Source organism: Xyrauchen texanus, chromosome 42 (genome assembly GCF_025860055.1).
Source record: "Xyrauchen texanus isolate HMW12.3.18 chromosome 42, RBS_HiC_50CHRs, whole genome shotgun sequence".
NCBI classification, from domain to species: Eukaryota; Metazoa; Chordata; class Actinopteri; order Cypriniformes; family Catostomidae; genus Xyrauchen; species Xyrauchen texanus.
The window spans coordinates 33,706,824-33,721,721 of record NC_068317.1 but is presented as its reverse complement, the minus strand read 5'-3'; the positions used below and the strand labels follow the sequence as shown (position 1 = coordinate 33,721,721).

General features: G+C 38.3%; 1 protein-coding gene across 1 annotated transcript in view; it reads left to right on the top strand.

Moving 5' to 3' along the window:
* Positions 1 to 622: 622 nt before the first annotated feature.
* The window catches only part of LOC127634936 (vesicular glutamate transporter 1-like), a 19,608-nt gene continuing 5,332 nt past the window's right edge, over positions 623 to 14,898 (top strand). Inside the window, exons 1-8 of the mRNA XM_052114699.1 lie at positions 623 to 745; positions 7,080 to 7,332; positions 8,053 to 8,171; positions 8,284 to 8,398; positions 8,561 to 8,648; positions 13,786 to 13,872; positions 14,025 to 14,167; positions 14,655 to 14,804. Of these exons, the coding sequence (XP_051970659.1) occupies positions 684 to 745; positions 7,080 to 7,332; positions 8,053 to 8,171; positions 8,284 to 8,398; positions 8,561 to 8,648; positions 13,786 to 13,872; positions 14,025 to 14,167; positions 14,655 to 14,804 (1,017 nt within the window). The 5' untranslated portion in view covers positions 623 to 683. The remainder of the gene's footprint in view (positions 746 to 7,079; positions 7,333 to 8,052; positions 8,172 to 8,283; positions 8,399 to 8,560; positions 8,649 to 13,785; positions 13,873 to 14,024; positions 14,168 to 14,654; positions 14,805 to 14,898) is intronic.

The following is a 14,898-nucleotide window of genomic DNA, read 5'->3' as shown; positions in this document are numbered from 1 at the left end:
ACACACACACACACACACACACACACACACACTTTTAGCTGCATCATTTATTCAGTTGTCCTGCAGGTCTCTATAATACAGCACACATAGAGAATAGGGGAAAAGCTTGTATTTGCTCCACAGGCTAAACATGAGAAAAATGGCGCCATCTGGTGGAAAATATTAACAATGTAAATGTTGAAGCCAGGACTCCAGAATGAAAGTATAATATCATAGAATTCATGATTTTATGCTTTATTGGCACTGGGATCAAATATTGCAGTTTTTATGGGTACATATTTGTCCAGAAGTTCCTGAGTGTAACTGTTTTTATGCACAATGTATTATAGATGTAGGCTATTATAGGAACTGAGGTTGAAATATCAAAATTCCCCCAAAAATACAGACCTTTGGCAATGCCGATGGCGATGACATCAACAAAGCCAAATTGATCAAATTAAAAAAAAATGCCCCTAAGGTCGCACAAGCGTTACGCCAATTTAGCAATTAATTTAATTCACTGTCCGAAATAACTGATTCACGTAAATTAATTAGATTTTCTAATAGCTACACAATTGTGAAAATTGCCGAGTTTCTGTCAGGCTACTCAGAATCAGTGCCTGTGGTGGGGTGGTGCCTCGTGCCCGCGCAGGAGAGCGGGAGCGCGCAGTGTCCCGGCCGGTCCTGGTGTGGAATTCAGGAGGATGGAGGTCCGACCCGAGCGATTTAAAGCAGCGGCGGCGAAGACGCTCGGTAGGATACACCGGTAAGATCCAAAACCGTATCGAACTTCATTAAACTCTTCACAATTGCCGGAGCTGCTTGATATATTCTTATTATTGAGATAATTATTACTTATTATCAGCGCGAGCGACTGTAATCTCACCCCTGCATAGTTCATGAATTTAAATGAAGCTCAAAGTTTTATCATGATTAAGAGAACATGAACATTTACAGTTGGGGTCGATCACGACAAATAATCTATAGATCATAATCGTGTGTAGATGGAGAGCGACGGGATTAACGCAGGTCAGCTGCAGATTTATACAGAATATAGAGAGATTGGAGGAGAAATCAATCTTTTCACTCTTTAAGTGTTTTGTTGTTTGTTTCGTTGTCTCTGTCGTCAAAAGTTGAGGATATCCTCTTTTGTGTAGTTGTTTGCAGTGTGTGTGTGTGTGTGTGTGTGTGTGTGTGTGTGTTCGGGATGAGCAGATTAACTCGACTCTATTAATAGCGACTATTGTCCGTCACATTTCACCTGTCAGGTGACCACTTCCTTTCTGCATCATGGCTATTTTATTTTATTATTTTTTTATTTTTTCTCCATCTTCAGACTTAAAAATAAATAACATTTGCGATACACTTGCCAGGGTTTTTTATTATTATTGTATTATTATTATTTATTTTTTATTACCGATAATATAACTAAATGCAATTATAATAATTCAAATATGCACCCTGGCAAGTTTTTGTCATATCGCTGAATATATACAGTATATAGGCCTATAAGATGAACCTGAAGCGTTGTAACCGTTATAGCACTTAATGGTGCTTATTAACACAATTTTGGGGGGGAAATGATTCATACTTTTCAAACCCACACCTTATTGATAAACCTTTTTCATTGATTACACGCCTGTGTGAATTAAATAATTGTTAGAACATAAATAGTTCTACTTCCTTCACAATATTCTTATAATAATTTAGAAAGCCTGCAAAAGCACTAATAATAATTACAATAAAATAGAATTAACTTTAAAATGACATATGGCAGATATATATATAATATGTAATTTGTTTTACCTTTACGTTAGGACATTATTTGATGTTTTACCTTGTGAATTTAATCATTTGGTTCTTCTTTGAAAATATACAGTATTTGAAATAAGATGAATGCAACACAGACCTAAAAGTTTAAGCAATTTAGGACTAATAACAATCTGATGAGTTGAAATAACGAGGTGATGTAAGACAGGAGATGCAATAGTGTTATGGTACTCACCTAAAGGATTATTAGGAACTCCTGTATCAATATGGGCCAACATTTCTAAAGAATGCTTTCAGCACCTTGTTGAATCAATGCCACGTAGAATTAAGGCAGTTCTGAAGGCGAAAGGGGGTCAAACACAGTATTAGTATGTGTTCCTAATAATCCTTTAGGTGAGTGTATAAGGAGCCTCCAAAAAAAGCCTAATTGTTCAAGAGCAAGAATGGGCCGAGGCTCACCAATTTGCCAACAGATGCGTCAGCAAATAATCCAGCACTTTGAGAACATTGTTCCCCAAAGACAAATTGGAAGGATTTGGGGCATTTCACCCTCTACAGTGCACAATATAGTTAAAAGTGCAAGATGAAAACCACTTCTGAATACACTTGATCTCCGATCCCTCAGACGACAATGTCTTTAAAACCATCATTCACCTGTAATGGATATCATGATATCACAAGCTTGGGAATTAGAGGTCTTCACGGATCCAAAAATGTGTTCCCGAACCCAAAGAGACACGGAAATGTGCTGTCCAGAACTGACCAAGACCCGTCTATCGTTTGAAAGTTTGGACCCGGACCCGTGCAGAACTGCGAAATGCCGTAAATGTACTTCCTGGAACCGATTCGGACCAGTCTATTATTTGAAACTTTGGACCCGTGCAGAACTGCGAAATGCCGTAAATGTACTACCCGGAACGGACTCGGACCAGTCTATTATTTGAAACCCGGACCCGGCCAGGACACACAGACCCGATTGATCCCGATCGGCACAGATCCCACAGCTAATTGCTATTAACAAGTTAATTTACAAGTTGTGTAAATAAACCTCTGTGTCTTACCTAATGTAACGTTAGTAGCCTTCTCTCCTGTACCTGACCATGACTCATACAATCCATCCTCCTTGCCAAGAAAGATGGCATAATAACATCTATGTTGTTCCTCTCATACTGATTGAAAGAGCATGCATAATCCACTCATTATTTCAGCTTCAAAAGTCCAATTGCGGTCACGGTGGTGGTCACGCGCCGATGCCAATAATGCACTTCGGTTTACGTCATCTGTCAAACACCGATATGGCGGAATAAGTCCCGCCTTCTAAGTAAAAGAGCCAATGGTCAATTGGTAAAGTCATCGCATCACTGCAGATGTTAAACAGACCCGGGACCCAACATACAAGAATAGGACCCGGCTGACCGTTTACAATATGAACCCGAACCCGTACAGGTCCCGGGTCGGGTCCCGGGTCCTCAGGTTCGGGTGGACCAATAAAAACCTCTATCTGGAATACTTCGTTAAAACTTTCTCAGTCATCACCACTCGCCGCTGCATCCACAGATGCAAGTTAAGACTTTACTATGCAAAGGAGAAGCCGTACATCAACACTGACCAGAAGCGCTGCTGGCTTCTCTAGATTCGATTTCATCTGAGATGGAAAGTTGAACGGTGGAATCGTGCAATGAACTTGCATTCGGCTGCCACATGTGCATGCAGGGTAAAACACTATCTGTCTGTCTGTTTTTCTGGATTTTGAGCAGTCTTTAATGTGTAAATCCAGTCCTAAAATAGATAGCCAACCAAACTGCTGCTAGTCATGACAAATCCCCTCTCACTCTCTCTTTCTCGCTCTCTTGATTGGAAAGGAACAAGAGTCATAATGGTCGTCCACATCATGGCTGCTATTACTGGACAGTGTCATTAAACTCTTACTTCTTCCTGGACAGTGTGAGGAACTTATCAAAGTTATCAAAATCGAAGTCCTTGTGGTGGCGTAGTGACTCGCCTCAATCTGGGTAGCGGAGGACGAATCTCAGTGGCCCCCGCGTCTGAGACCGTCAATCCGCGCATCTCATCACGCGGCTTATTGGTTGCGTTACTGCGGAGACCTTGTGCGTGTGGAGGCTTCAAGCTATTCTCTGTTGCATCCATGCACAACTCACCACGCGTCCCACCGAGAGCGAGAACCACATTATAGTCACCACGAGAAGGAACACCCCATGTGACTCTACCTCCCTAGCAACCGGGCCAATTTGGTTGCTTAGGAGACCTGGATGGAGTCACTCAGCACACTCTGGTATTCAAACTCACGACTCCAGATGTGTTAGTCAGCATCAATTCTCGCTGAGCTACCCAGACCCCCGTTTGTTTAGTTTTGAATGTATTGTTATAGGCAGGTACAACCAATGCCAGATTTACGTATTACGTATTTTTACTCTGTTACTGTACTTAAGTACATTTTTTAAGTATCTGTATTTTATGTAAAAGATAATGTGAAGTCAGCCGGTGTTTATTGTAGAATAAACCCAGACAGGGTGATCAGGACCTCGAGTTTGTATTTAACGACTGTCTGTCTGCTCATCATGCTTCTTATAGACTTGCCAAATAAATAAATAAATACATGGTCATGAAACATAGATTTAAGTTGTAATTATTTTATTAGCTTACTATTGGAGAACGATGGCTTGCAGAACCTTGTTGGCCAGTCTGTTATGTCTTAATCCTTGGATGTACGGTTGTTACTGAGAGACATCAGACCGCTAGATGGCGCCATTGACCAAACAGAATCGAGTATATCAGAGCACCTATTACATTCCAAAGCACAATATCTCACTTTTTACTCCACTACATTTTAATAAAGCTTATTATTTCGAAGTTGAGAAACAAATAATAATCTGATTCTGTATGAAAATGTTTCGTCATGAAATGATTCATTGTTTTGAGACAATACTTTTCAATGAACTGGCTAATGCGGGTCTCAAAGTGGACTAAGTGATTTGTTTGTAGTTGACTAAAATAATTAACTAAAATAATTTAAAATAATTGCACAGCATTGTCGGTCTGCAAAAGGTTGAACAGCAAGCGGCATAGAAATGTAGACATGTGTAGACCTTTTAAATTTCAATGAATAACCCGTTTATGATATTTATATATGACGTTTCCCTCCAAATTACCATTTGAGCTATTTTAGTTCGACCAGTCACAGAAATGATTAAACTCTTTGCATATGTTTTGGTTTGCTCGATTTAAATTTTATGGTTTTGAGACAATGCCATAATAAAGACAAAGGTATATAATATCTTTAAGTATATACTAACATGTTCTCAGGCAAAAATGGTTCATAAATGTCTCTCGGATGAGGCCTTTCTACACACGCAGTGAACGATAAGGTGATTTTGCAGAGGAGAAGAATGGATGCATGAAGCGAGATGGGGGAGGGGAAGATGGGTACAAAAAGACTAAAATAGAAGGTTTGATCAATAATTCAGGCTCAGAGGAACATTATTATTTAATCAGTGTTGAAGTACAGCTGCAGCAGTACAGTAAACTGACGGTTAGAGCACGGCCTGCCATCTATACTTAAGAGAGAGTGTTGCATAGATTTATTTCGGCTTAAGGACAGTAAAACTGCTGTTCTGTAGTTGCCATTGCTCAGATATTACTCAGATAAGTGATTTGACTAAAAGTTCTCTTCCTGGACAATTAAAATGGTGAAAACGTCCATTGACGTACATTGAAAGAGGTTGCCGAACCATAGCTAGAGACCAGAATACTGTATCATAGAGACCTGATGGTGGTCTCTAAAACATGGGCACATAAACAACTACCTAAAACACCCTTGCAACTACATGGTAACATGCTAAAAATGACTCTCAGAGGACCTTAGCAAGGGCAAGGTCGTGCTTTGGCATTGTGGTGGTGAGTCCTGCATGATCAAGCATCTCTAATCGAATTTCTTTTATTGTTTACAGATTTTTTTTTAGGATGTTTTCTTGTTCCAAGATGAATGTTTAATGCCATTCTGTGAGGAACATGACATTTGTTTAATATAAATGTGAACGAGGTACAGTTCCACCCCTCATTTTTATGTCATGAGTACTGGTGAAAACCCAACATCTACATAAAAGCTTAAAATAAGAAATGTCACTATAGAAATGCCCATTATGTGGTACAATGGCATACTATTGTATAAATAATGTGTGTTTTTGTGAAATGTGAATTAAACATGATAGCTTGCAAATGGGACAATTGTATTGCTCAGAGGTTGCTCTTTCATAGCTCAAGAGACTTAATGGCATGCTCGGATTACATTTCGTGTATCAACTTCACCTCTAATGTTCTTTCAACAATTGTTGACATGTAGGGGTCATTGTGGGGCAGCTGTGGCTCAGTTGGTAGAGTGGGTCAGCCACTAATCACAGGGTTGGTGGTTTGATTCCCGGCCCACACGACTCCACATGCCGAAGTGTCCTTGGGCAAGACATTGAACCCCAAGTTGCTCCCAATGGCAGGCTAGCACCTTGCATGGCAGCTCTGCCATCATTGGTGTGTGAATGGGATGCAGTTTAAAGCACTTTGAATACCACTAAGGTTAAAAAGATGCTATATAATTGCACACCATTTACCATTGACAAATAAGGTTGTCTGAGATGTTAAAATTTGAGAATTATTTAAACAAATCTAGTTTAATACATGTATAAAGTTCGTAGTTTGTCATCTTTGTGATCATATTGGTTTCATACATTTTTTTGAAACATTTCTAGCATTTTCTGCAAAATATTAATGTAATGTAGAATGTAAATGTAAATGTAGATTTTCATAAAAATGGCAAAATATGTGATTTTAAAGGTGTTCTTCCTGTCACATGGTTTACTTCTCACATTACAACAGAATGGCAACCTACATGACTTTGATTTGCTGGACAAAATTGTGTTTTTGACTTAAAATAAAAAGACAGATTTTGACATGATATTGTATTACTGTGTTACTATTCATATTGAGAACTCTGACTTTTGAGACTTTGGTAACTTGGCACATCTGAGCACAGTTTGAGATGTTATTGAGATCTCATTGATCACCTAGCGGAGACGCATTATTGGGGTCCTGTTCTTGGGAGAAACATCTGAGAAGACAAAAGCCCCCAAATTCTCCATTTGCTCTCCATATCATTGCTGTCTAACGAAACAAATGGGATACTACAGATATCTCGTATGTGATTTGTCTATTCTATAAGCAAGTTCTAAACTTTGGAAGACTTTTAAATGATGTACGATTACGTTTGAATTACCAATGTACTTAAAGATTCGCTAAATCCATCTCATTTTGTTTCCAAGGGTTCTAGAAAAGCGGCAAGAAAATGGAGAGACGATTGAGTTATCCGCGGAGGGTCGTCCAGAGCTACAGGAAGAGAAAGAACTTCCTGTGGTGGACTGCACGTGTTTTGGTTTGCCACGACGGTACATCATCGCTATTTTGTCCGGACTTGGATTTTGCATCTCATTCGGTATCCGCTGTAACCTGGGTGTGGCCATCGTCAGTATGGTGAACAACCACACCATCTACAGAGATGGCAAGCCATATGTTGTGGTGAGTTTGATTTAGTGTGCATGTAAATTCTCTTTTACATTCAAAACTATATGATTGTCAACTAGACAGCTGTTTTCGAGAGTATATTTAGGGTCGAAGAACTGTTTGGGACAGAGTTGGACAGCTCTAGCTTTTAGAACCGCATGGTAAAAAGTCATGAAATTTGGCACACTCATTGGGCAAAGCCTCAATTTCTCCCATCCCAAATTTGGCGCCACTATCTCAAACCCTCTAGTGCCACCAACAGTTCAGATTTTCACATTTGTTTTAGTTCAGAACTTCTATGTCAACAAAATTCTTCCAAGTCATGACCGGATCATGCCAGAGACAGTTTAGCAGAGCAAGTTACTTTTATTAAAGTTAATTGGAGAATTTGGAACGGCCAATGGATGTGGAAAAGGAAGTCTCACCTTACAGGTCAAAGAGCCAATCACCTTTTAGAAACAGACATCGCCATTTTAATCAACTCGAGAACGCACATGCACATTATCTAGACAAGCCAGGAAAATATTGTTTTTAAGCGTGATCTTAGGTAAAGAAGCACAATTTATGATAACAATGTGTTCAGATTTTACTGCTGGTTTTAAAAATGTTCTTTGATCATAATCAATATTCAATATATGCAATTCAAGGATGTTTTCCATTTGATCCGTTTTTGTTCTGCATTTTAACTAGTTTGATCAATGAAGTAAAGTTAAACTAAATGTCTCTGTGTTTCAGAAAGCTCAGTTTACATGGGACCCAGAGACTGTCGGAATGATTCATGGATCATTTTTTTGGGGTTACATTGTCACTCAAATTCCCGGAGGTTTCATCTGCCAGAAATTTGCCGCCAACAGGTCAGTCATGCAAACACTTAACCAATCTAATGAGACTGTATGCATAAAGACTATAAAGAACTTTGCAAATATTTTTTTTCTAACATTGTCTCTGTCTCTTTCTCTGTTTTAGGGTATTTGGTTTTGCAGTCGTAGCCACGTCTGTCCTAAATATGTTTATTCCCACAGCAGCACGAGTACACTTTGGCTGTGTGATAATGGTGCGGATACTACAGGGCCTGGTTGAGGTAAAAACATGCCTTAAACATAAAAAACATGTAATATTATTGCTCTACTGAGTAACTGCTCAATTAACCACTTTAAAAGATAAAGGAATGACCATTATATTATGTATTGTACCTTAAGACTCTTTTATTACTTTAATAACATCTGCTGTTCTTCCAACTCAGGGTGTGTCTTATCCAGCATGTCATGGGATCTGGGCAAAATGGGCCCCGCCCCTAGAAAGAAGCAGATTGGCCACAACAGCGTTCTGTGGTGAGATTATTATTTTTGTTCAGCAGTTTAATATTTGTGGTAGATTATCAGTTAACTTTGATTATAATAACTGCTGTTTGTTTTTTGGTTGGTTGTAAGGAAAATATATATATATATTTTAACTACTGTATTATTATTATTTAATTACAGCTTGAATTTTAAGAAATCATATTTGCCCACTCTATACAGTACATAGGGGGGACACCATTAATAGAGATTAGTGGTAAACATATAATGAGTTTTTCTATGGTTAATTATTAAATTATTACCCCTAATTGTAATTTTTTAAACAAACTTGATTGTACAATAGCTATTTAGTGACACTGATATTAAAGAACGATATTAGTTCAACCCTGTCACTGTAAATGTGGAATTTATAGACTTTATACAGTATAATCTAAATACATAACGGAGTAAATTCTAGTAGAGTAACTCTGTTTTGGTGACACAGTTTCAGTTTGCCTGAAAAAAAAAGAAAAAACAGTAACCTATTTTATTGTATAACCTCTTTTTTGTTTTGTATCAATCCTGTTACATTCAAAATATTTTGGGGGTTGAACGTGACAGGGTTGAACATCAGTGCATTATAGGGTGGAAAATCTCCTTCTTTGACGTTAAAAATGTTGTTGTGGTTGAATGTTACACAGTTGTTTATGCCATTTACAGTGACAAATGTTTTTAGGGTTGAACGTGACAGTTCAGAGATCAGTGCATTACAGTGTTAAAAACCATGCAACTTAGTATGAAATTCAAAGTGTTTTCGAGTTTGAATGTGACAGGGTTGATGATCAGTGCATTACAGGGCTGAAGGTCATGTCACTAGCAGTGTCATTTAAGGTGTTTTCATAGTTAAATGTTACAGGTTTGAAGATCATGTCGCTAACTGTGACATTCAAGGTGTTTTCGTAATTGAATGTTACAGGGTTGAAGATCATGTCGCTAACTGTGACATTCAAGGTGTTTTCGTAATTGAATGTTACAGGGTTGAAGATCATGTCGCTAACTGTGACATTCAACGTGGTTTCGTAGATGAATGTTACAGGGTTGAAGATCACGTCGCTAACTGTGACATTCAACGTGGTTTCGTAGATGAATGTTACAGGGTTGATGCAACTTAGTATGAAATTCAAAGTGTTTTCGAGTTTGAATGTGACAGGGTTGATGATCAGTGCATTACAGGGCTGAAGGTCATGTCACCAGCAGTGTCATTTAAGGTGTTTTCATAGTTAAATGTTACAGGGTTGAAGGTCATGTCGCTAACTGTGACATTCAAGGTGTTTTCATAGTTAAATGTTACAGGGTTGAAGATCATGTCGCTAACTGTGACATTCAAGGTGTTTTCATAGTTAAATGTTACAGGGTTGAAGATCATGTCGCTAACTGTGACATTCAAGGTGTTTTCGTAATTGAATGTTACAGGGTTGAAGATCATGTCGCTAACTGTGACATTCAACGTGGTTTCGTAGATGAATGTTACAGGGTTGAAGATCACGTCGCTAACTGTGACATTCAACGTGGTTTCGTAGATGAATGTTACAGGGTTGATGCAACTTAGTATGAAATTCAAAGTGTTTTCGAGTTTGAATGTGACAGGGTTGATGATCAGTGCATTACAGGGCTGAAGGTCATGTCACTAGCAGTGTCATTTAAGGTGTTTTCATAGTTAAATGTTACAGGTTTGAAGATCATGTCGCTAACTGTGACATTCAAGGTGTTTTCGTAATTGAATGTTACAGGGTTGAAGATCATGTCGCTAACTGTGACATTCAACGTGGTTTCGTAGATGAATGTTACAGGGTTGAAGATCACGTCGCTAACTGTGACATTCAACGTGGTTTCATGAGATGAATGTTACAGGGTTGATGCAACTTAGTATGAAATTCAAAGTGTTTTCGAGTTTGAATGTGACAGGGTTGATGATCAGTGCATTACAGGGCTGAAGGTCATGTCACTAGCAGTGTCATTTAAGGTGTTTTCATAGTTAAATGTTACAGGGTTGAAGATCATGTCGCTAACTGTGACATTCAAGGTGTTTTCGTAATTGAATGTTACAGGGTTGAAGATCATGTCGCTAACTGTGACATTCAACGTGGTTTCGTAGATGAATGTTACAGGGTTGAAGATCACGTCGCTAACTGTGACATTCAACGTGGTTTCGTAGATGAATGTTACAGGGTTGATGCAACTTAGTATGAAATTCAAAGTGTTTTCGAGTTTGAATGTGACAGGGTTGATGATCAGTGCATTACAGGGCTGAAGGTCATGTCACTAGCAGTGTCATTTAAGGTGTTTTCATAGTTAAATGTTACAGGGTTGAAGATCATGTCGCTAACTGTGACATTCAAGGTGTTTTCATAGTTAAATGTTACAGGGTTGAAGATCATGTCGCTAACTGTGACATTCAAGGTGTTTTCGTAATTGAATGTTACAGGGTTGAAGATCATGTCGCTAACTGTGACATTCAACGTGGTTTCGTAGATGAATGTTACAGGGTTGAAGATCACGTCGCTAACTGTGACATTCAACGTGGTTTCGTAGATGAATGTTACAGGATTGATGCAACTTAGTATGAAATTCAAAGTGTTTTCGAGTTTGAATGTGACAGGGTTGATGATCAGTGCATTACAGGGCTGAAGGTCATGTCACCAGCAGTGTCATTTAAGGTGTTTTCATAGTTAAATGTTACAGGGTTGAAGATCATGTCGCTAACTGTGACATTCAAGGTGTTTTCGTAATTGAATGTTACAGGGTTGAAGATCATGTCGCTAACTGTGACATTCAACGTGGTTTCGTAGATGAATGTTACAGGGTTGAAGATCACGTCGCTAACTGTGACATTGAACGTGGTTTCGTAGATGAATGTTACAGGGTTGATGCAACTTAGTATGAAATTCAAAGTGTTTTCGAGTTTGAATGTGACAGGGTTGATGATCAGTGCATTACAGGGCTGAAGGTCATGTCACCAGCAGTGTCATTTAAGGTGTTTTCATAGTTAAATGTTACAGGGTTGAAGATCATGTCGCTAACTGTGACATTCAAGGTGTTTTCGTAATTGAATGTTACAGGGTTGAAGATCATGTCGCTAACTGTTACATTCAATGTGGTTTCGTAGATGAATGTTAAAGGGTTGAAGATCATGTCGCTAACTGTGACATTCAACGTGGTTTCGTAGATGAATGTTACAGGGTTGATGCAACTTAGTATGAAATTCAAAGTGTTTTCGAGTTTGAATGTGACAGGGTTGATGATCAGTGCATTACAGGGCTGAAGGTCATGTCACCAGCAGTGTCATTTAAGGTGTTTTCATAGTTAAATGTTACAGGGTTGAAGATCATGTCGCTAACTGTGACATTCAAGGTGTTTTCGTAATTGAATGTTACAGTGTTGAAGATCATGTCGCTAACTGTGACATTCAACGTGGTTTCATAGATGAATGTTACATGGTTGAAGATCACGTCGCTAACTGTGACATTCAACATGGTTTCGTAGATGAATGTTACAGGGTTGAAGATCTCGTCGCTAACTGTGACATTCAACGTGGTTTCGTAGATGAATGTTACAGGGTTGAAGATCACATCGCTAACTGTGACATTCAAGGTGTTTTCGTAGTTGAATGTTACAGGGTTGAAGATCACGTCGCTAACTGTGACATTCAACGTGGTTTTGTAGTTGAATGTTACAGGGTTGAAGATCACGTCGCTAACTGTGACATTCAACGTGGTTTCGTAGTTGAATGTTACAGGGTTGAAGATCACGTCGCTAACTGACATTCAAGGTGTTTTCGTAGTTGAATGTTACAGGGTTGAAGATCACGTCGCTAACTGTGACATTCAACGTGGTTTCGTAGTTGAATGTTACAGGGTTGAAGATCACGTCGCTAACTGTGACATTCAACGTGGTTTCGTAGTTGAATGTTACAGGGTTGAAGATCACGTCGCTAGCTGTGACATTCAACGTGGTTTCGTAGATGAATGTTACAGGGTTGAAGATCACGTCGCTAGCTGTGACATTCAATGTGGTTTCGTAGATGAATGTTACAGGGTTGAAGATCACGTCGCTAGCTGTGACATTCAAGGTGTTTTCGTAGATGAATGTTACAGGGTTGAAGATAATGTCGCTAGCTGTGACATTCAACGTGGTTTCATAGATGACTGTTACAGGGTTGAAGATCATGTCGCTAACTGTGACATTCAACGTGGTTTCATAGATGAATGTTACAGGGTTGAAGATCACGTCGCTAGCTGTGACATTCAAGGTGTTTTCATAGATGAATGTTACAGGGTTGAAGATCACGTCGCTAGCTGTGACATTCAAGGTGTTTTCATAGATGAATGTTACAGGGTTGAAGATCACGCCACAAACTGTGACATTCAACGCGGTTTCATAGATGAATGTTACAGGGTTGAAGATCACGTCGCTAACTGTGACATTCAAGGTGTTTTCATAGATGAATGTTACAGGGTTGAAGATCACGCCACAAACTGTGACATTCAACGTGGTTTCATAGATGAATGTTACAGGGTTGAAGATCACGCCACAAACTGTGACATTCAACGCGGTTTCATAGATGAATGTTACAGGGTTGAAGATCACGCCGCTAACTGTGTCATTCAACGTGTTTTCATTGTTGAATATTACAGGGTTGAAGATCAGAGTATTGCAGATCATGGCACTTTCTGTGATATTCAAAATGTTTTTGGGGATTGAGCATTACAGGGTGAAAAGTGTTTCACTGTCATATTTTTTAAATATTTGGGGGATGAACGTTACAGAGTTGAAGCTCAGTGCAAAAATGTAACTTCTGCTTTATGCCAAGAACAATATTTCTTCAGTAAAAATTGATAACTATGAGTTTTTTTTTTCTTTTTTCTATTTCTTGCTTTGTACCAAAATAAGTGTGAACATAATGGAACGTTGATGAAGACTGTAAGAGACACTTATATGAGTTACATCCCATTAAATATGTCAGAAAGATCCATTTTTGAGAGGGAAACGTCTCAGCATAACTGGTCTGAACAGAATGTGCAGGAACAAAGACAAATTCTTAATTTCCTCAGATAAGTGAATATATGTTAAGGCCCTTATATACTACCCACATATAAGACTCTCTTATATATATTTTGATTGTTTTTCTCAGGTTCGTATGCAGGTGCTGTGATCGCCATGCCTTTAGCTGGAGTTCTAGTGCAGTATTCCGGCTGGTCCTCAGTCTTTTATGTATATGGTGAGAGAGACACGCACACATAGCAGATTCTTGATTCCTTGATTCATCTTATAAATCAGTGTTTGTGATGTGTCTTAATAATGTGTTTATTTGGTTATTTTATCTAAACCATTTCTTCTTCACATTATTTATGTTTTCCTTTCTTGTTGTAGGTAGTTTTGGGGTCTGCTGGTACATGTTCTGGATTCTGGTGTCATATGAGAGTCCAGCGGCTCACCCCACCATCACCCCAGAGGAACGGAAATACATTGAAGATGCCATCGGAGAAACAGCTGGACTTATGAATCCTGTAACGGTACTAAAACATATTTCCATTTTCTGCTGTCTTGCTTCCTCTAATGGGGTTTTCATTTTGGAATTAGTTTTTATTTTATTGTGAATTTGTCCTTTCATTTTATATGTTTGTTTATTTTTTATTTTTGGATTAGTTTTAATGTATCTGTATATATATACATATATATATATATATATATATATATATATATATTACTATTTTTTGGCTGACGCCATTTAAAAATGTTTAATGGCATTTATTTATTCAGGACTGTTTAGTGTTGTAGCTATGTATGTTGTTAAGGTGTCACTTTTTATCAAAAATTGCCATATATTTGTGGTCATTTTTATTTTATTATAGTTAATTTTGTAGTCATAAAAATGTATTTAAGTTTAGGTTGTTTTTCCAAATTCTGTTCTGTTTATTTTAGTAAACAAAACAAATTTAATTAAGTTTTCATTTTAGGTTTGTTTACAATATTAACACTGTGCCTTAATGCATTTTGCAGAAGTTTAACACTCCCTGGCGTAAGTTTTTCACATCGATGCCCGTGTACGCCATCATCGTGGCTAATTTCTGCAGGAGCTGGACATTTTACCTGCTGCTCATCAGTCAACCTGCATATTTTGAAGAGGTGTTTAAATTTGAGATCAGCAAGGTGAGAGAACGTTTCACAGTACCTGAAAAAAAATCATAAATCACTTTAAAATCTCAACAGTTTCACTTACACATCTTGCTCAACTCTTGTGCGC